Source organism: Mesitornis unicolor, unplaced genomic scaffold (genome assembly GCF_000695765.1).
Source record: "Mesitornis unicolor isolate BGI_N332 unplaced genomic scaffold, ASM69576v1 scaffold16106, whole genome shotgun sequence".
In the NCBI taxonomy this organism is placed as follows: Eukaryota; Metazoa; Chordata; class Aves; order Mesitornithiformes; family Mesitornithidae; genus Mesitornis; species Mesitornis unicolor.
In genome coordinates, this window is record NW_010193403.1 from 78,861 (window position 1) to 100,598 (window position 21,738).

Here is a 21,738-nt window from a genome sequence, read left to right on the forward strand (position 1 = left end):
GTATCTGTCAGCATAAATGTAGATTTATTGGTGGGCGTATGCATATGCATGGTATGTATGTACACATGCATCAAAGGCTTTTAATGAATGCATTTACTCCAAAGCCTAACCCACAAGCTGCACTGCTAATTTTTACCCTGATAAGCCCATTTTTTTGCCGTCAGGAATTAAATCACAAGGGTCACACTCAAAAAATACATGCAAACCCATGTCTAGGGCATCAAGAGCTGTGACTCCTGAGTGTACAAGGACACGCTCATCCCCGGATGGAGGGAACAGACCTGCTGCAGCAACAAAAGGCTATTTCAGGCAAACAAACAGGCTGAAGGGGACTTGGACTTTTCAAGGCTTTTAATAATACTGGAAGAGGCTGTGGGAGAAGCAGACTGTTGCCTTCCCCCACGCATCCGCCTATCATCTGCACACACAGAAGCCAAGCTTGGATACGACATGCTCAACAAAATATTTCCACAAATGACAAAATGAGCAAAGTCCCTTACCTCCTCAGGCCTGCTCAGGGCATGTCCCTCGGGTCCAGTGATTCCCATCTCCAGGATACGCTTTTGTTCCTGCAACATAGGAGATAAATGCTGACAGCCGCTCCAGAATGAGCCCCTTGCACCAGGCACCCTCTGGCAGATTAACAGCCATCTTGTCATCTGCCTCCTTTTTGTCTGTGTAAATGCAGCTGCAAAAGCCTGCTGCTGGGGGAGAAGGACTGAAAACACTGGCTCTAAACTGGTCCCATGCCACCCCAGCGTCTGCTCCGCACAGCCAGCACCGATTTCAGGGGAAGACTTGTCGCTGCAGTGCGTTAGAGAGTATTTGCACCTTGAGCCATTGGGCTGCACCACTGGAAATCTCCTCTACCCTCCAGAAAATCTTATTCAACATCAAGACACAAACCCAGGGAACTGATTTCAATCATTATACTAAACAGTAATTATGGGTATTTCCAGTCCGCAATTCCTTCTTTATTCGCACAAATTTCTCTCTGACTGCAATCCATAAAGCACCGTTATCTTCCTTAAACTTTTAGTATTGCTGACATTTCATCAAATAAAATCTTCCCTTTGGCATCCAGTTTTCTGTAACACTTTTTTCCACAGAGTGAATCACTAAAATTATGTTTTCACAAAAACAAAACAGTGCCCTCCAGTTGTGAAGGCATCTGCAGCTTCACTGCAGTGAGATCAATTTTTAAAACTAGATTAAAAGCTTCACCTCTCTTTTACTTTAAGGTCAAGCAGTGATATTGGAATAAATTTCCCTTTTTGTAGGAAATGGTGGTCAACAACTTCTGACCTGAGGTTGGTCCAGGTCTGGCAGCAGAGCAGAAGTGGGACCAGAGCTGTCGATGTGCCTCCGACCCCGGCCTGCCCTGCCTGCAGGTCTCTAATGAGCCGAGTCCAACAAATGTAATGACTCTGCGATACAGACAAATGTCCCCTGGAGAGCAGGATGAAGTTACCGAACATACTACACTGTGTCATCTAATAAATATTTGATCCCAGGTTCCTGAGGGTGAAAAGCTCACACATTACCAACATACTCCAGCAAAACCTTAGCAAGTTTATATTCGCATATACTTTGGCTTTGCTGCAATCAATCAAGGCTGAAGAGACATTAATAGGAATGAATTAATCTGACACTGTCAATGTTATTTTGGTTAGAAAATCATAATGTTTCATAGATATTCTTAAAAACAGCTGTTCTAAATCATTAATGCAATAGCTCTGAACAGTGCCAGTTAAAGACTTCATATAATTAAATCACAACAAAAGCTGAAGTTGCAACCGTATAATACAAAAAGCAGCAAGATGCTAAGGAATGGAACATAAAGTTGGATATGTTCACATCTTGAAGGAAGTCATAAAATCAGATCATATGACAAAATTACTCACTGTAAGAGGATTTGATAGTGCTAATAAGATAGAATATTTGTTTGATAAGATCAAATTTGGATTTTCACACAAGATAGGCCTGTAAAACACCCCCCGCAGGCAGCTTTCTTTTCACTATCCAAATAATCCTTCTAAATAAAAGCATAAGGAAAGACTGATTTTATGAGACATGGCAATGGTGAAGAAATACGTTAAGGTATAATGTAATTTACATTTCTTCACCACTTCTTCTTTTTCTAATAAATATGCTTATATTACATGGCTGCATATTAAAGCTGATCAAAGAAAAATGTAACTGACACAGATTTCTATCAGAAACGCAATTCCATGAATGCACCTTGATTTTAACGGGAAACATATCGAAACATCACGAGTGCCATTTGATTTGTTTCATTTTGCCATTCCAATGATTTACTACATTTCTTATTATTAATTTTCATTCCACTGGATATTTGATGTTGTATTAAACCCATAAATTAGGTATTTTTGTAAATATTTCTATATATCGTTTTATGTATATACATATACAAAATATAATTATACTAAACTTAATGGGAAGAGATTTTTTTCCCTCTTGAATCAAAATGATGGTTTCCACCTGGTTTTAGTGGAGGAAGGACGCAACTGTACTGTATGCGCCTGTTGACTCCTCACTAGTAACTTTTGAGCCCACCGGTTATTTTGGACAAACTCGAAGGGAAAAGGGAAAGAAGGCTCTTAAAGGGGTCAAATTCCTACCAAGCAGATAAAAGACAGAATCCCATTGAAAGAAAAACAAACAGAACAACCCAAACATGTGGGCAGGAGCCCTTATACAGTGCCCAACCACTACATGTTCATTTGAGGTTCTCCCTTAACCATGAGACAAGGTGGCTTCCCTACTCCAGATCTCAAAGACAACTTGTTTTCAGCTATTGTAATTTCTCTGTCAGCTCTGCGGCCTAGTCCTTAGTGGATAAACCAGCAGATAAAGAGCTTAGTAGATAAATCAATCAGCTCACTCAGAGCCTCAGACCGCAGAGGGGCTCTATGCACGTACAAGGCATCAGAGAGGAAGGAGACATCTCTGCAACAGTCTTAAAAGATTCATCTCCCACAGATGCACAGAGTCATAACAACACCCACTCAAACCTGCCCATTCTGTTTTATAGGGGAATGCTGGCCTCTGAAAGACCAGTGACCCGTTTACTATCGACTGTTGTCCTTGGGATAGCTCTTTCGATGTGCTGCGGCACGGATCAGAGCTACAGCACACTCTGGTGTGAGGTCAGGTCCTACACAGGGGACCTGACCTGCAAAGAGTGCATTGGAGATCCGGAACATTTTAATGGAACATACCAAATTTGAGCCCAGTTTCCTGATTCTGACAAGCAAATTCTCAAACTTCAGAGATCTATAAGAATATTCTCAAAAATAAAAAGTCCTGAGAGCTTTACCATCCACTCCAAATTCACTATGCTGCTTATGGTGATAGCTGCAGCAAGACACATTAGCATAAAGCTTCTAAGCTCTACCTTTTTATCCCCAGAATCTCTGAGCAAGGCTTTACATTGTTCTGCTTCACTTGTCTCTGCAGGATTCACCCAGTCCTCATCTGGTGCCAAGGCAAGGAGCTGTCTGTATTGCTCTACCTCACAGAACCTCTGCCAAAACACGCAAAAGGGCCTCCACACTCTCATCCCGGAGGTTATACCAGCAGTGTGCAGGACATCACAGCCAATTAAGGCACTTACCAGGTAGTTCCTTTTTTGCTGCCCATACTCTGACTGGAGAGTTTTACTTCTCCTCTTTTGTGTCTATCTTCTCACAAAGTGAAGCAAAAATGGCAATTCACTCACCTGAGCTATCAAGTCTCCGTTTTCAGCATGGACCAGGATAACAGCCCCAAGGCTTTTTAGAAAGGTAAAGGCTTCATAAAGCTGCAGGTAGTACAAAGAAGGAAACACTGTTGAATAAGGAAAACACATGACTTAACACACAGGCTTCCCTGTTAACCTCCATTTTGGTCCTTCTATGCTGGTAATAGGCAAATAGCAAATTATTTCCCTTTTCCACTCTCTGCTTTCTACAGGGAGTCAGAGCTTCACTGCCTGGTGCTGACTGACCCAGCTCTTACACAGTCAGGCCCAGGATGAGCCTCTGCCCTTCTGCACAAGGACAGGGTCCACGGTCCTGAGCGAGGTTATGTTCCTTTCAGACACAGCGCCTGCCTCAGCTCCTTGTACTGCAGGGCTTCCTCTTCACGCCCTCTCACTCAGGCCTAAGTTTGGCGGGTAGTCTCTTTTCCATAGTTTTAGCAAATGTAAGATGGAAATATTCCCATGGACTACAGACGCTTTTAGTACTGCTAAACCACCTCTTTTCTGAAGTGCAGGCATTTTGCACCATCTTCTAAGAGCAGATAGGGTCGAGCTTTCACCAACATCTTTAATTCTGCAATTAGAAGTTGTGATGTTTTCTCTAGAACATTTCTGTTTTCCATTGCTTTCTATATTTCAAAATCCATCCATACAGAAGTGAAATAGTTGATCCTATTGCTTTTACTGAGAATTTCTGAGAACATATCTACTGAAATTCAGTTCCCTTTCCAAAAGGTATTCAACTAATGTGTTCCCTGTTCAAACCAGACTTCAGCAGCATGGGAGCCCAGTGTCCAAACACAGATCAAATACTGAAGACACGGTTTTTCCAGTGTCCACTTTTGCACTAGGGCACTTCACATAGCATTGAATGGGTCGGAATACACAGCCTCAACATCAGCATTTAAATAGGGGAACAGGCATTAGTCTAGCCACATATTAAACATTTTGATGTGTTTCTCTTGGCAGTTCCAGCAGGGAGTGGAATTTAACAGGCGCTGCCTCTCAGAGAATATTTATATATTATTATGTCTAAAATTCCAATTAAAACCACATGGATTGGAGGTGTAATAACAGTTATTTAAGAGATCAAGAGCTATAGCTCTGAGGAGAAGTAGGAAAGAAACATTTTCTCAACCGAATAAGTAAACATTATTATTACTAACAGATGCCACTGTCCATTTACAATGACCTGATACTTATGAATGGGAAAGCTGAAGAGCCGGGAATCTGTAATGAGCTCTGGACAAACACACTCATTGTTATCTCCAGCCCTGGAGAGAAAAGGCCACCTCCCCCAAAAGGCAACTATGTTTAGCTGTTTGCAGCAACTGAGAAATTCAAAATCTCAAAGCTGCCACTGCCTCGAGTGCTTCATCTTTTCTTCCCTCTCTGACCTAGAGTTCTTGAAAGGTAACAGCAAAATCAAGTGCACAGCAAAATCTTGAGCAGAGCTGAGTGGCTGCCATGTTGGGAGACACCAGAAAATCTTTGCAGAAAATGAATGTCACACACTTAAAGGAACCTATCCAGATGTTCAACATTGCTCAACACTGACCCTGCAGAGAGAACTTCCCCACTGCACATTATCCCCAATGCCACTCAGGTCAGTGGGAACATTTCTCCAGGATTCAACCTGAGCAACTCCTCAAGTGTTGGGAGATCATAGAAGAGAGGACAGATCACAGAAATGAAAAGCATTCAGAGCATTACCTGGCTGTCAGACATTTGGTAGAGATCTTTGTAGGCCATGTAGACTTGAAAAGAGTTCACACCTGTTCCAAGACAAAATTCAAAGGTGTTGCTATGTAAGTGGATTCTTAAATTGTGTTTGAACTAAACTGCAGGCAAAATAAGCCATAGAATATGTCTGGACTAGGCTTTTCACCAGATACTGCCAGAAACAAAGCACGGCTCCACAGCTGCACTACAGCCTGAATCCCCTCGTGTCTGGCGGAATTCGTTGGACTCTGTGCATTGCCTGTGTTCAGCCCTGGAGCAACCCAGCCACCACCAGAAAACAAGACCACTTGTAGCCAAAACACAGAAAAGCGATAGTGGCTAAAGTAAGCTTGTAAAGTTCATGAAGTTTGAAAAAACTTGTGTAAGGTTCTGTGAATCACTGGGTTTGCTTTTTAGCTTTATTTAGCTAATCAGGAAAACTTTTCAGCTTGACCTGAAACTGTGCTTTTTAATAGATCAACTTCCAGTTAAGTTTCCCCAAAATGCTGAGAAGCTGTAGGAACTGTGCATCCGAATTTGCATAGAAACTTTTTTTTTCTTGACCTTACTGGCCAAAGCACCCAGCTTAGCTGATGGCAGACACTGGAAAGGAGTGGAAGCAAAGTCTGAAACCAGTTACAAGGGCAGTTCACCACATCTCTCACCTTCTAAAGATGGAAGGATTAATGTCGGCAGTCATACAAAACCATGAAAGATGACAGCTCCAAATTTTAGAAATCAGTCAGAAATGCTAGTGTTGAGCGTTGGTGGCCAAGAACCAGCTGTATTCAAAGCACTACAGGTTTTGCTATTTATTTCAAATATTTGCTGAGAAGGATTGCACAGCTTTGTATTCTAAGGGAACAGGATTTCCAAACTTCTGTTCAGATCTTCTGTAGGTATGAATTCATCTCAGTTTATAAATTTGCCTTACTCTTTAGTCTACTGACGACACCCCCAGTTAGGTACAGGGACTGATCTCAGAGTTTTCTAGCTTAAAAGCAAAGTAAATTCTAAGTCATCTAAGCCACATATGCTGCATTTCAAAATAGATGTCATGAAAATTGTGTTTCCTGGGGCAAGAGGAAAAAGAGAAGAGATCTGTACATGTTACTCACATTGTCTACGCAAACAGAGTAAGGCACTCTGCTGAAGATATAACTCCTTCATGAGTCTAGAATGAGCAAGTATATCCTCAGGCAGAAAATACAGCTATTCACATGCACACAGAGAATTTGTTTATTCACAGTTGCAAGACTAAAATACCCCAGGATACACACAGGATAAAACCTTGAAATGATCCCTGGTATTATGTCTTCCTGCTAAGTCCAGGCAGCTCAGGGAGAAATACAAAGCAGGAGCCAGCCCCTCCTTGCTGACTCCCATGCTGAGCCTGGACCATGGAGCCTGTCAGCCTGTCCTCTCTTCCTATTTCTCAAGTTCCCAGAAAACACACGTGGCCTTTCCTAACTGTAATCCCTCAGTCTATTCCTCATTACAGATTTTGAAAGCACTCAGTATGTTCCTGCTTTAAAACCTTTAAGCCTGACTATGTCTTCCCTGGGTCCAACGCTCACAGCCTCATGCCCGCAGCCCCATCTCACCTCTGACTGCATCCAGCACATCTGCCCAACCTCCTGTGGATGAAAGCTCTGTTTTCTCCTCACAAACCCACCCAGTGTCTCAGATGTCAGCTGGGAGCCACCTTTCTGCATGGCTGACCATGCACACGTGAAGCAATGAGAGATGGGTCAAGGCTGACCCAAGCCATGTCAACTGGCCTCAGTGATGGCACAGGACTGAATGCTCTCGTACATATCTCACTGTTAGCAATGACGTGGGTTACCCATTGCCTTCCCTTATCCACTGGGATCTAGTCAAAGGCAGGTAAATCATTTAATCACAGTTCCACAGGAGATAGGGCTGCCTTCTCTGGGTACTGTGGTTGGAAGACATACATTGATGCAAGTAATATATATTCTCTTCCTTTTTCTTTTATTGCCTTTGTATCTTCTTGGGTCTTTTTCTGACCTTGGTAAAATGACAGCGTGTTGTTAACTTGTGTTAATATTACCTCTGAAGTCAGTGAGAGTAGAAGGGATCCTGCTGTGAGCTCTTGAGCCTGTCCCTTACTGACAGCTCCTACAGCACACAAGCAGAGTTCTCCCATCTAAATGCACATCCACGCTCTCAGCTACCACATCAGATACACATGAAGTGGAAAGGCATCTCACGGGCTGCCTTTACAGCCTACAGGAGAGCTGGTTTGGACCATCTTGCAAAGAGTGTACCTTCATGAAACGTCAAGATATAAATAAATAACACCAGTTTACATATCCAAGATGTCCTCCTTGCTTTTGCACCAGTACTTAACAGGATTCTCTCAAATTTCAGACAGTGATACAGGTTTTTTTGAACAGTGTCAAAATGCAGTAGTTAAAGGAACACATGAGGCATCTATTAACACACTTCAGGCTGTTGTTGTTTTGCATATACTGGAGAAGCTCAGTCCCAAATTAGCTGCTGAAATGCTACAAGCCTGAGTCATTATAATCAACATTTGGTTCTATAAAATCTCCAGGTCCTTCCAAAGCCTGTGTCTCCTTAAATTAGCTTTGTATTGATTTAAAACTGATAAATTACTCAATTATACCTTATGACAGGGCACCTCAACAGCAGCTCTGTGAGCTCCTCTATTATTCATGTCAAGATTGTATTAGGCACATGCAGCATTGAAACATGATTAACCGAGCCCTGTTACTTGGCTAACTCACCCACCAGACAATCAGCTGAGAACAAATTCAATCCAGATTCCCGGCTGATGAAAACCAGTGTCACTCCATTGACATCAAGTCTATTTGCACCAGCTGGCTCAAATGTTTCCAATTATCAGCAGTTATTTTCCATTATTTGAAAGCCCTTGCCACACTGAAATATTTCCTATTGTGCTTGTGCTTTCATATTCGCCCTTACCTTGTCTCTCCTAACATGAGAGTAATTCACATTGACTGCTTGAGACATACTGCAGCATCCATGAGAACAAAGGTGACCTCCTAATGCTATCACCACCACCGAGGCCACCAAGGGCCCCATCATACATCCCTGTTCAGGACTCAGTGAATAGATTCCTGCTTCCCCTGAAGAATGAAAGGCAGGTCAGATTTATATTGAGAACCCACATTTCAGTAGTTGGAGAAAACTATTAACCTGTCTGCATCAGGCTTTTAATGTAAGCCCTTAGGCAAATTTGGGAGTGCTGAGCCATCTGTGAACTGGGAGCTCTGGAAAATAGTATCTAACCTTTGAAACAAGGCACAGTGTACTTGTCTGAGAGTACAGACAGCTAATGCACAGCAGCATATCCATGTTAACACTGATAGCAGGGAAACAGCACAGATTTGGCACTATGAGTGTTGACAGATGTCATCACCTTGTAAAAATCACCTACATTACAAAGACCTATATAAGACCAGCTGCAGTTTATTTAAATTATGTGTAATCTTCCTGACTGAAGGATTTTTTTGCCTAAAATCTGCTTATACAGCACGTGTACTGCTAGCATACTGCGATACAGGATAAAATCCCCTGGGTGACTGCACCTCCATAGTATCTCATAGTGAGCAAATAATTGCTCACTCAAAAACTGGGTTTTGCTTTGTTTTTTTCATTTTGACAGTACATCTCTCTATAAAGAAAATATTTCAAATCTAAGCCCTTGCTAGCACTACATCTTAAAAAGAATGCTGCATACGTATATTACTTAAACTTCCCAACACAGGGGCCATTCTGATTTACCCATAGTAACTAAATACCATTTCAGAAAATATTTCCTAATCAGTATCCATACATTTTCAATCAAGTGAAAAACATTTGAAAAATACATTTCTGGAAAGAAAATCCATGCTATTAAGAGTATTATTATTATTATTATTATTATTAGGATTATTTTAAGGAATTAGATCTAAACTAGGAATTTCTGAAGGCCAGACTCAATTACCCACACACAAGTATCTAGTGCCACCAAGATGCTTTCCATATATGAGATTGCTACACTGAGCTGGCGTGTATGGAAAAGGATTTATGATGGGTTTTATCTGTGCTATTCTGAAGTGGTAGCTGGAGTCCAGGTAGGGTAACCTATAGCATATCACGTGATAGTAGGCCTGTTAATTGAACTGAATCAAGCACATAAGTGTCTTAAATAGATTCCTATTTAAGTGACCTGGTTTTTCTAAGTCCTGAGACAAAGCATCTTCTAGTAACTTCAGGGAAAGCCACTAGAGACCAAGCACTTGAGAAAATTAGTACATTTTTTCAATATTAGGTACCTAACTTTAGCATCTCTCTTTTTTTCTAATAACTTAAACCTATTTTAAAAATATAGGAATGTTTTACAAAAAAAATCTAGCCTCCTCAAGTAAATTATCTCAAGCCATTGCTGAGAAATGAGATCCAGCCTTTGATGCCAGTTTCTCAGACATGTGTCCGTCATATTTGGGCTTTATCTGAGGCAGCTAAATGGGCAGATTCCAGTCTGGTTAAAATCTGAACTGCTACCTTTAAATGTCTCATTTTCTCTGTTCATAAAATAGAGAATCTAAGGTGACTGAGCTGATTACCCTAAATGCTGATCGCTGAGTTTTATCTTAAAATGAAACTTAACTATGCAATGTCTGAGCCTATTTCCGTAAGTACAGGCAAGCATAAGATGATGTATTTGTATCCAACAACACACACATCCTAATTTTCCATACCTTTACTGGGGTAAGCCTACTCCCTCCATTGGCCTTGCTGCTGACTAGCACTAATGCACAATCTTTTAGGGCCATTTTACACAGCAGCAAGTGAATACAAGTTCAAGGTAGTGCAGAACCTTGGGCAGCATAACCAGCATCTGTGCATTTCTGTTCTGGATGATGCATTCATTAAAATAGTTCAAAGATTCACCTCCATATGATATTTTAATAATAATAATAATTTAAAAATGATGACTAATTTTCACTCACTAACCTTTGTCTTGCACCAGTACTTCCAGCTCTTCTCGTATCCCATCATACCAGCTGGTGATATCCACATGGAGAGAGTAATCACAACAGGATTTGGTGTCAGCTGCCTCATGCCACTTCTCAAAGGAGGTCAATAAACTTGATCCAGGCTCTGGAAGCACATGGTCAACTGGAAAAGAGATTGCATGTCTGTCATCCAGACTGCACACTGTTTGGGTTTCCTTAGTGCCTGTAGCCTTCCAGCATCTTGGCCAAAACAGAGGCCTTGGAAGCAATTTTTGTGCAGACCATAACTTTGGGATGTTAGCCAGATCCCACTGCCTCAGGTACAGCAGATTTTGTGGACAGTCTATACTAAAGCTGAGTCTGACAACCTGCTCGGTGTAGCATCAATAGACTTACAGTGGGATAGCCAAATATCTCACAGTTAAGGAAACATTTGGTTTTCCCTTTACTGTTTTGTAATAGACCACAAGTTCTGGACTTTATCCTGTATTTATTGTCTGATGTATCCATTTCTGTGTATTCCACAGTAAGCATCATTATTAATCAGTGCCTCCCAGTTGCTGAATTGGCCCACTTAGCCCTATCAGTACATCAATGGAGACGTCAAATGCTTTCCCAGCAGCCAGAATTGGGAACACAGCCAAAGGTCTGAACAGATGTAGGGCACAAACACTCAGCTGCACTATATGGCAGATCAAGTGCGCTGCAACTGTGCATCTTCACTGACTCAAGGCTTTCTGCGTCTGATGATGCCACAATGTTTACTGACATAAAATAAAGACATGACTACTTATGCATATACACTTACTTTTGACCTAGCCCTGAAAAGGTAAGTTCAAAAACAAAGCAAGATGTGCTTATCAGCGGCATTTGCAAACCTAACACTGCACAGGAAGCCTCAACAGAAGAACATACAATAAAAAAGGTATTAACAAAAGTAATGAACAGTAGTGCATTTTGTGCTTATTGCCAGAGATCATTTCAGCTAATACTTGCTGCTAAACATAGGTAACAGCCAAAAAAAAAGCCACATTCCAATTCGGGCAGCTCCTCTGCAAAAGGGAGCCAGGACAATTTATTTCACCTGAACTGTTGCCTCACAAAGGCTAAGCAAGGGCCAAGCCACTGCTATTAGGAAAGAGATAAATCTTGTTCTGCCATCTGGTAGACTGAAGAATGGTCTTTAACAACTAGAAACACTTGTCCCTTCCACCAAGAAAGATGTCCTCCAGGACATCTCTGGTAAAGACTTCCTCAACTCCTGGTGCCAAATGTAAGTTCATAAATAAACATCTTGTTATTTCCAAAGCCCATGAAACATCACTAGGTGGGAATAGCGGATCTTTGTAAGATTTTATGTGCCATATACTTACAACACTAATTACATTGTTTTTTAAAAAATCACCAAAGTAGGTCTATTATCCCTTAGTGCTTGTTCTGTATTTCAGAGGAAAATCCAAGAGACGATTCCCCATGCTGTTTCTTTCTGAGGGTAAGTTCATTTTCAGGCCAACCCTGGGTGACAATGATGAATGGATCTCCAACACGGTGCCCAGAAGTTTGAAGATTTATTACAGAGTATCTCAGAAAATCAGTATGGAGTCTCTTGTAGCTATCCACACATGGTACACAAGCTTCAGCCTGGGGTGGGAGGAGTTAGTATTGCTAGTACTCACTGATCATGGTGGTTCCCCCTGCTAGCGCTGCTTTTGTGCCTTGATAGAAGTCATCAACAGCAGTCATTCCCTGGTAGGGCTTTTGTAGGTAAGTGTTGACATCTATTCCCCCAGGAATAACCATGCGCCCATTAGCCTCTATGGTCTTGACTCCTCCAGGAACAATCAGATTCTCTCCTATTTGCCTAGGCAGCAAGGAAAGACAATATTCTTTTACTTCAACAAAGAAACACAGCGGACAGAAGCTATTTGAGGCAAGAAGGGGAAAGGAACCTAGGGGCCATACAGAAAGAACTGGGACCCCAAAGGAAAGGACAAGCCCAGGTATGCACTCTGGCCACCCTGCACAGCTCTGGCAAAACAAAGAATCCCTGAGCCCGCGCAGCTGGGCCGTGAGCTGGGGTTGCTTTGCATTCTCTAGTGGCCAATAAAGAAACCATAACACACCAGCATTAAAAAATACTATTATTTTATATGATTCCTATCTTTAAACAATTACAAATATGTGGACTTAACGCTTTCTTAGGGATTCTGGTTTTGTATATAGTTCTTAAATGAAAACAGAAAAACAAAGATCAAACATGACAGCAAGCTGGAATTGTAAATATGTGGCAAAAGCACAAGGCACATCAGAAAGGAGTTGTAATTACTTTGTAACCAAGCAATGCAAATTTATCCTTAAAAAGAAATCTAAATATCATAAGATAAAGAAATAAATCTTTAAGAGACCCAAACACCTTAATCTACTGTGTCACATATTCTTCATCCTCCTTTTAAAGTTAAAACTTAGCAAAATGCTCTAAATAACTGTGTGGAAAAGTGTTGCCATCTTTTTCTCTTCAGCTCTTCAAAACTGAGTATTTTTTTTTCCACTATTAAAAATATTAATCTGCCTGCCATGCTGATATCAGGCAAACTCCAGACACAATCAAAATACTTTCACTGTTCAGGGACACAGCTATGAGTAAATTAACCTTTAACTTTTAAAGCCACATTACATTTTTATTGTCTGCATTGCATGGTGCCAGACAGGAAAAGGTCTGGGTCTGTGTGGAAGCCATGTGTCTGCACTGTTACACTGTAATATACTTGGGCTTAGAGATCACTATAAGGTAGTATAACTAAAACAAGTTCACTTAGTTTATCTCATACTACAGACACAGAGTCCTTGTCTTAATTTCCTTTTGTCTGGGATAAAATAACACTTATCCACAGCTAAAAAAATACCCCAGACATCTGAGCTGCTGAATCTGTTTCTCCCATATTAAAATGCAATTCCCACCTAAGGAGCCAATCACAGCAACAGATTGACAGCCAATCACAACATGCTAGAACCTAAAATGACTATAACCATTAATTAAAACCAGTGCAAAAAAACGGGATAAGTATTCACATTGGAATTTGGCCAAACCACCAGAGTTAATAAATAGCTCCAAGAAGTCAAGAGTTTGTTTCATATGCAATGCAAAAATGTCACCTCCAGCAGCTTGGCTCCCCCGGTGCTCTGGGTTTTGACCGGAGGGAAGCAGACATTTGGTTAGCCAAGTCCTTGCCAGCACCCAACCAGAGTCTCAGCCATTCCGCACTGATCAAACCCAAAACACCTTATACATGGGAGCTCATAATATCACAGCTTGAAGCCGTACAACTCTGTGTCTGGTGTCTAATAGTCATCAACACATACAGCACTGGGAGCATGTCACAACCTGTTTACAACTGTGCATGTCGCTGCTGATATGATGACAAACAGGGAACTGATACATGTGCAAAAGCCAGCAGCAGCCCAGCACATCCAATTGCACAAACAAATTGCAAGAAGTTTCTCTGCTGTTAAAATCTGACTCGCAAAGGCAGACCATAAGGCACTCCAACATGAGTGTATTGAAAGCTTGCACAGAGTTAGGTAGCCCCACAGTTAATAATGGTGTTACACTCATTTTCATTACTTGAATCCACTTCCAAGGTTTTAATCAGAACAATCCTCAACCTGTGTAGAGTGTTTGAATGGCTAAAAAACTGAAGTAGGTTAAAAAAACCCCTTTACTATGACCAATCCCCTTTAAATACATCTAAGGTTGAATTGCACTCCAAGGACTACTACAATTTCTGAAAATAAAAATATTAAAGAAAGCCTACACAAAAATATTAAATCAATTTATTTTTATTTTCTTCCACAGCAGTATCTACCAGTTCCCTGTTCAAGAGAACATGTATCCTAATGAACTAAGAGACTGCTAAGTACGTACAGAACTTTTCTGATGACTCATTGCTCATTATTTTCAGTGTACAGTTGAGTTAACAGTTTATTTGGCAATGGCTGAAGCCATCCATGCTGAAGTGACATAGGACCAAATAGCCTTTGTGGTTGATGCTATGCTATTACCTCTCAGGAACCTGTCTCAGCTCTTGCCCTGGTATCAAGTTTAAGGCTGGGAGAAGGTTGATCTTCACTTGTATTCAAGGTTACTTTTATTCTGACTGACTAGAACACAGAGTAAGAGAGAATGGGACAGGATTCCTGAATTCCTCACTCATTAATGCTAAGTGTATGTTAATAAGAATGGGGTTCAGTTACTTGTTGGTGAAAAAATACAATAGTGCAGATAACTGTATCCTAGACACAGTATAAATGATTGAGCTGCTTTTCTGATGCACCAGCAACTAGAAAACCCAGACTCACAGAAAGTTACTGCTGTCTGCAGTCTTCAGTTGAACAAGCTGGTAAATTCAGTCATACATGAGCTGATTAAAGCACAACGGAAATGTCAGGCTTCAAAACTCCATGAGGTCAACCTGAGAAAGTGGAAAACCTCGCCAAGGACTCCATGGAGTTATCACTGTCATTATCAAGCCCAGGTCTCTTTTAGGCATCTGAGGCTCCCTCCGACTTGGCTCATCACCTGCCCAGCTCTGGAGACCCCATCCCCAGTCACCCATTCTGCACACTTGCTTGTCCCCTTCAGTCCAGGGGGACCCAACCATTTGCCTTGGCAGGGATGGAGCAGAGGACAGCAAGCACCGGACTATGACCTGCTGCTTGGCACAGAGAGAGAGGCTCCATGGATTTCCTCATGTGGATAACACAGACAGCATAGATGTACACAAAATACATTATTTATATGCCAATTGCAATTAAATTACCAACTATCTAAATTACTATTTAGATACCAGAGAACTGCCTCTCAGCTGCCATCTGAGTGTGCATGGCTTAAGTTTCAGCTAGGAAAAATCCGTATGCACTACTGCTCCCTTGTACCCAGGGAGTCAGTCTGAGCATTAATAGGTAGGAAAAAGCATCCACCATCCTTCAAACTATAGGTAGTCTTCAAACACATCCAAGGTCATACCTCCATTCCTCTCTGCAGGACAATCTGCAGGGTCATAAGCCTTGAAAGACTTTACTTCATTTCATTAGTCAGCAAGAGGAAACCCAACCCTCTATTTTCTAATCACCTTCCACTGCAGAATAAGAAAATAAGCCCAGATCATCTATATCCCAGCAAAACCTGAACACTTACTCCCTATTCTGAGCTGAGTGTTTGGTGCCTGCTCCATTCTGTGGAAAGACTCCTGTATTACCAGCAGGATTTGCAGCTAGAGAGTTAGGGCATCAACTGAAACCCGAGTGTCTCACATTCAAGGTCCTGCTCCAAAGGATCTTGAGCAACTTTTAAGAACTATGTTAAATATTTAGAAACGATGGGCAGTTCCAGATGGAAAAACTAAAAGAGGCCAATCCCAGAAAATATAGCGCTTTCCTAGACTACAGAATTTATCATCTGAACATAGTTATGTTCCAAGCCCACCTTACACCAGGCTGCCCTCATAAATTAACCACTATTTCAGAGCAAGATTTCTTGCACAGCTTACAAAGAAAAATCTTGGGTCACTAAATCCAGGAAACCAGTTGGATAGTAAACTTACCTCCTTGGGCAAAGATAAAGGCATTTAAAAAATTAAGATCTTGCCTGTCTATTCATTATTAATCCTAGCTATCTTGGGCAGCTAAGATACTTTCTGAAGGTATGGATCCATGGCACCAGAAAGCTTGGCATTGCTAACCTGCCTACCTAATACAACTGCAGTTCTGGAATCAAGGCCAAAAATTCACAGCAGTTTCAGACTCTCGGCATCTCATGCACTTAGTTGTTAAATCAGTTCTGATATTTAAGAGAGTTACTAGGAAATTTTCATCTGAGCAAACAAAAGCACAGAAAAATTCGAACTATCAGAGAGCATAACTTCATTCATTGTTGCTAGTAAAAAAAAAGATATGCATTCAAAATTTTGTGCCTTTTCCACTTAAAACAATATGCATATTCTGTCACTACTGCAGTGCAAGTAACACTACAACTGGAAAAACAGAATGAAGTATTAAAAAGAAAACTGCACAGTCCATGGATAAAAGTGTTCAGATATTTTTCTGTTACAATAACCTGAATTATGAATAATGTAAGGAGCCACAGATATATAATGAATCAGACTTTTAATCTGATGGTATATTCTCACAAAAAGGAGCTCTGAAAACAAGTAGGAAATTTACCAGATAATCATAATTATACTTCCGTGTATTAAATTGTAGCGTCTAGAGACCAAACTTATTAAGTCACTAGTGGAAATGTTTAGCTGTCAAGAAAAAGGCTTTGATCCTTGTGTACATCAGAGTGCTTGCACACACACTACATAATTTCACAAAAGTAGAGGCCCTCATCTCCACTAAGCCAGGGTAGGACCAGTAGAGCTGCATGAATAGACATCTCTGTTACTGTTTTCCAGGCTATCAGTAACAGACATTTAATATTCTCTCACCTAAGGAATACTTTCCCAGTTTCTGTATCCTGATAAATCAGTAGGATTCTCTTTCTAATTGTGTGAAGATTTAAGATCATATACCTTTGCTAAGCAAGAAAAGGGACATATGAGCAAAGCATAGCAGTGCTGGAGGAACAGAACTTGCTACACTGCAGCATTAACTAACAGGGGACTGAGAAGGAGTCAGCCCCCATCAGCACCATGTAACACAGGCCATATTTCTGCGCCATACAGCCCTTTGGAGCATGGCTGCGTTTGGCCTGATTGGGTGTGGTCAAAAAAGCTGTAATAAGCCTTGTCATATATGAGCTCAAAAAATATCCATTGTCCTTACCATTACTGCTTCTGGTGTTGAGAAAGCCTACTTGCCTTGACTATTTTGGAAGAAACTAGGATTGAACTTTCACTTCAGTGAAGAAATTTTCTATTTATCTAAACTTAGTAAAGATAAAATGGCAGAATTTCATAATTAAACACTCCTCTACTGTGGCCCCACATCTAGAGGTAACCATGGTGCTGCCTGCAAGATTTCAGGTCAGCATCAAGAAATCAAAGTAATCTGTACTAACAGGCATGCAAAAGAAGTTCAATATTTTAAAAAACCAACTTTATAAGTCCATCTTCAAGGTATATGTCTGCATAGAAGGAGTGGTCATCATTGATAATTCTTCCACCTTTAATGAGTAGTCGGTCACTCTGGGGGGAAAAAAAGGAAGAGATGTGGGTTTGTTGAAATAAATAAACATAATAACATATTGATGATACCAAATAGGTTTATATTATATAGAAAGCCATTAATATCAATGCACTTACCCTATAAAAATGTCTATGCCATAGACTAAGGTGGGTAAATAGACAATGGAGAGGAAAACTATAGTTTCATTGAGTGTTTATTTCTGACTTTTGGAAAATGAGGCTTCATGGTCATCACAGTCTTTTTTTCCTTAAAGCAGAACACTTTGCACATGGAAACATTTGAAATCCTGCTACATCCCCTTTTTACCACCACCTTACTGTACAAAGGCCAAAAAGAGAAGAGAAGGCCGCAGAATAAACTGCCCAACACTGGAATGGCCAATCTGAGCTCACCTGTGACTCTTGCCCCATCATGAAGAGAAACAGAGCTTGAAACAGAAAGGGATAGGGTCAGGAGAGGCTGCTGAGCTCTGTAATGCAGAAATTCCTGTTCAGAGAAGTGGCTTTAAGCAACGTCAGCTCAGCAGGGTCAACTTGGCCATTCCACTGGGGAGGCCAAGGGACACAGCCCACAGCTTGGGCCTCCATACTGTGTTACACACCGAGAGTAGAAAAACTAGTTTCTAGTGGGCATGAAGAATGAATTCTTGCCTAATTTGTGATTCCAGAAGGCCAAAGGCTGCTGTTTAGTTGGAGCCACTCTGTACTGAGGCTGCCCACACCATATCTTACTCCATGAATGAGGACAGGAGTGCAGTCTTCAAAGTTTAGTCTACCTGAAATACCATATGAACAGGAGAGAGAGCTACTGTCTCCTGGTAATTTCTAAAGTGCCAGAAAACAAACATTTTTCCCATGAAGAACTGTCCAAATATCAAGTCTGCTGGGGCACTGTTCACAGCAAACATCTGTTTCCATTTTTCTCTATTTAAATGGTTAGACTCAGTCTCAAAAAATACATTTTACAAAAAGCAAGCCTTACCACTGCATATTCCTGAGAACTGCTATTTGAACTCCCTCACTGAAGAAGTCACACTGGAAACATCAGCACTCCACCACCTACCCAGAGACAGGGAATGTCTGTAACCTCAGCACATAACGCTTTTGGAAAGACCTCTGCCAAGTGACTGTGAATGCTGGAAAACTCTAAACCAGTCAGAACCTTCTTTTCTCATTCATATATCTATAAAAGCCATTTATAGTAAATTATTTCCTTGACTTACCAGACAATAACTCAGAATCTCCTTTTGTCCATGTTTTATAGTCCTCACTCCAGGCTCAAGTCCCGGTTTAGTTACAGGATGACTCACACATATAAACTATTCATGGCCCAAGTTCTCAGTTTAGAAAACAACTAAACAACTGGATACATTTCTTCATCTATAAATCCAGGACAACAATACAGACCTCATAAAAATTTAATGATTAAAATGTGCTGAGTCAGAGTTAGGCCTCTCAGTTACATGTAGCATATTTACTTTCAGCTTGTATTTGAACATTTTGCCCGTTCAAAGACTCTGTAGCACTTTATATAATTCTAGAAAAGCAAGAAGGGAGAAACAGATACTTTAAGGGGGGGAAGAAAAATGAAAATATGTTTTAAATACAGCCATGACAAATGAGTATGTACATAAAAGGTCTGAGGGTTTTCTCCACGTGCTGCAGCAGCAAGATGACTCTGGGGAGACCAAGGCCCAGAACTACAACGAAGTACATCCCCAAGGCCTGCCTCAGATGTTGGTACCCTCTCATTAAAGTATGGATATGAGTGCAAGTCCTTGATCTGGAATCTGCCAGAGCAGGCTCCCTGTTTTCTCCTCAGCCTCTTTACTGACACTGATAATTGCAGGACCTGTGAATCAGCAGCCTGAATGGTAATAAATTATTTTGCCACATGCTGGCAGCTGCATCTCCTCACCATGATGATTTACTACACTGCCTGCTGACCTGTGAAGACCACCGTCTTGTGAGCTCTTTTTAAGCTCATTCAATTGCCTTCCTGAACATTAATACTGTCCAATTACAGGAGGCAAGAGCTTACTGATACAGGCCAGGAACCTTACCAGAGCACTGCATCTGTCACTGCTAATGAGTCAAAAAATCTGCATGCTCATCAAGATGTTCTACATTTCATTTCTTTTAAAACAGGAGAAGATACATAACAAATAGGAACTAATGTAACAGGCCAGGAAAATAACAGATTAAAACAAAGCAGAAGTACAACCCCAGAAAAATAACTGCAGACATAGGTATTTTTGTATGGTTTTATATATAAATATACATATATAAGTGGCAAAACTAGGTATTAGTATAACCTGAAACTAAAAAGGTTACAAATGCAGTTTCAAGAAAGCACTCAAATGTGTGAGTCACCCATTAAATTAAGCCTCACTAACAGTTTGTAAAGGATTACTGAGTGCTTAACTATGAAGTCTTGCCTTCCTCAGAGGGTCTAAGAAATTCTGGTGAAGAAAGAAAACTGCACTTTATGGAGACCTTCAACATTTTAATTCTTCACACCATCCTGCTCAGAAGAAAATACAAACCATTCAAAATTGTTGCAAAAAGGAGCAGGTCCTGCACCTGAGCTGGTCTGTGGCTAAGGTTGCCCCCAGCCAGGAATAGGAAGTCATGGGAGATGAGACTGCCAAAACACCACAAAGGTTGATGCTCCCCAGGTAGTCTGCCAAGACATGGCAGAGAGTGCTGTGGAGACTTGCCCAGCTTTCATCAGGACCTGATAGATGTGGAAACTTCTCTGACACACATTTCCATTCCAGAAAACCAGCAAATTCACAAGAAAAAGGGTTTTGTTGGAACTTGTCCCAACCAGCTTGAGCTGTCAGTGTGTCTGTAGGACACCTTACAGACTGCTGCAAGCCAGGAGCACAAGCAAAGTGGGGTATTTTACACAGATGGTGCTGACAGGCACAAGCAACTCGGTGGGATTTCAGAGCCACGTGGACACCCCAGCAGCGTGCTGTGCCCAAGCAGACAGGCACTGCCTCCTACAGCCTGCTCCGCACCAGGGGTGGCTTGTCCTCAGCCAAAGCAGTAGTACTAAATGGCTGTTTGCACCTATCCACAGAGGTGCATTTTCATGAACACACTGGAAAAAATTACACAAACATAACTGACGAGCAGAGAGGCATGGGTTAATGTTGACAAGCAATTTGCTGCATAGTTCATTAAATAAACCTTCCTACAAACCTTGGGTCATCTTATGAGTATTCATCCCCCACCATAACCTGAGCACAGGCTTCAGGCATAGCCACAGCCCTGTCCTGAAGGCAAAGGGGTTCTGCCACCCTGCACCACTGCCACAGCCACTGATGCCTCCTGCACTGTTTTAGGCCACCAGCACTTGCAGCAATAAAATCCTGGACAGAAATCTGGGCACACACGGGACCTGTGAAGTAGGTTACCCTCCTTGGGCACACAGCCCGGCTGTGCATGGTCAGGAGCCATTTATTATTTATCAGCGGCCTGATGTCAGGCAGACTGCTTGCACTTTTCTAACCAAGTGCAAAATGTCTGAAAAAACTAGAGACCAACAAAGTGCTCCTCTGCCTTGACAATATTCCCGGCAGGAGGACAGCCACAATCCATAGCACCCAGGGGGAGGGTGAAGGGAGGAGTGACCTGAAGCTCATGAACTAATCACATAGCACTGGCCCATATTTTCCCTTCACAGCTGTAAATCTCCCCAGGCAGGACACTTTCTTTGCCTAGCTCTCAGATGTACCCTCAGCCACTCGGGTGAGCTTTGGGCACCCTCACAGGTCAAACAACATGCTTGTTATGCAGCTCAGGAGGTGACAACAGTGTAAGCCTTTATAGGGTGGTTGTCATTGTTATAGTCAGCTAACAGATGTCTCAGTCAGTGGTGCTCTGTCTACTGAGCCCTAAGGGCTCCATACCAAGTTTTCAGTGCATCCCCTGCCACAAGAAGCTGCCAGGCCAGCTCTACCGGGTGCAGGCTGAGAAAAGCTGCTAGGACCCTTTCCTCCCTCCAGCCTGCCGAGGACAGCAAGCAGGAACACAGCAAAACGGGGGG

At 41.6% G+C, this 21,738-nt stretch overlaps 1 protein-coding gene across 1 annotated transcript in view; it reads right to left on the reverse strand.

Annotated features, from left to right (window-relative positions):
• The window catches only part of CRMP1 (collapsin response mediator protein 1), a gene marked incomplete at its 5' end in the record, with an annotated part of 33,398 nt that extends 15,714 nt beyond the window's left edge, over window positions 1–17,684 (reverse strand). Inside the window, 6 exons of the mRNA XM_010187446.1 lie at window positions 501–569; window positions 3,743–3,823; window positions 5,477–5,538; window positions 10,496–10,660; window positions 12,174–12,358; window positions 17,593–17,684. Coding sequence (XP_010185748.1) covers window positions 501–569; window positions 3,743–3,823; window positions 5,477–5,538; window positions 10,496–10,660; window positions 12,174–12,358; window positions 17,593–17,684 — 654 coding nt within the window. The remainder of the gene's footprint in view (window positions 1–500; window positions 570–3,742; window positions 3,824–5,476; window positions 5,539–10,495; window positions 10,661–12,173; window positions 12,359–17,592) is intronic.
• Window positions 17,685–21,738: the final 4,054 nt, after the last annotated feature.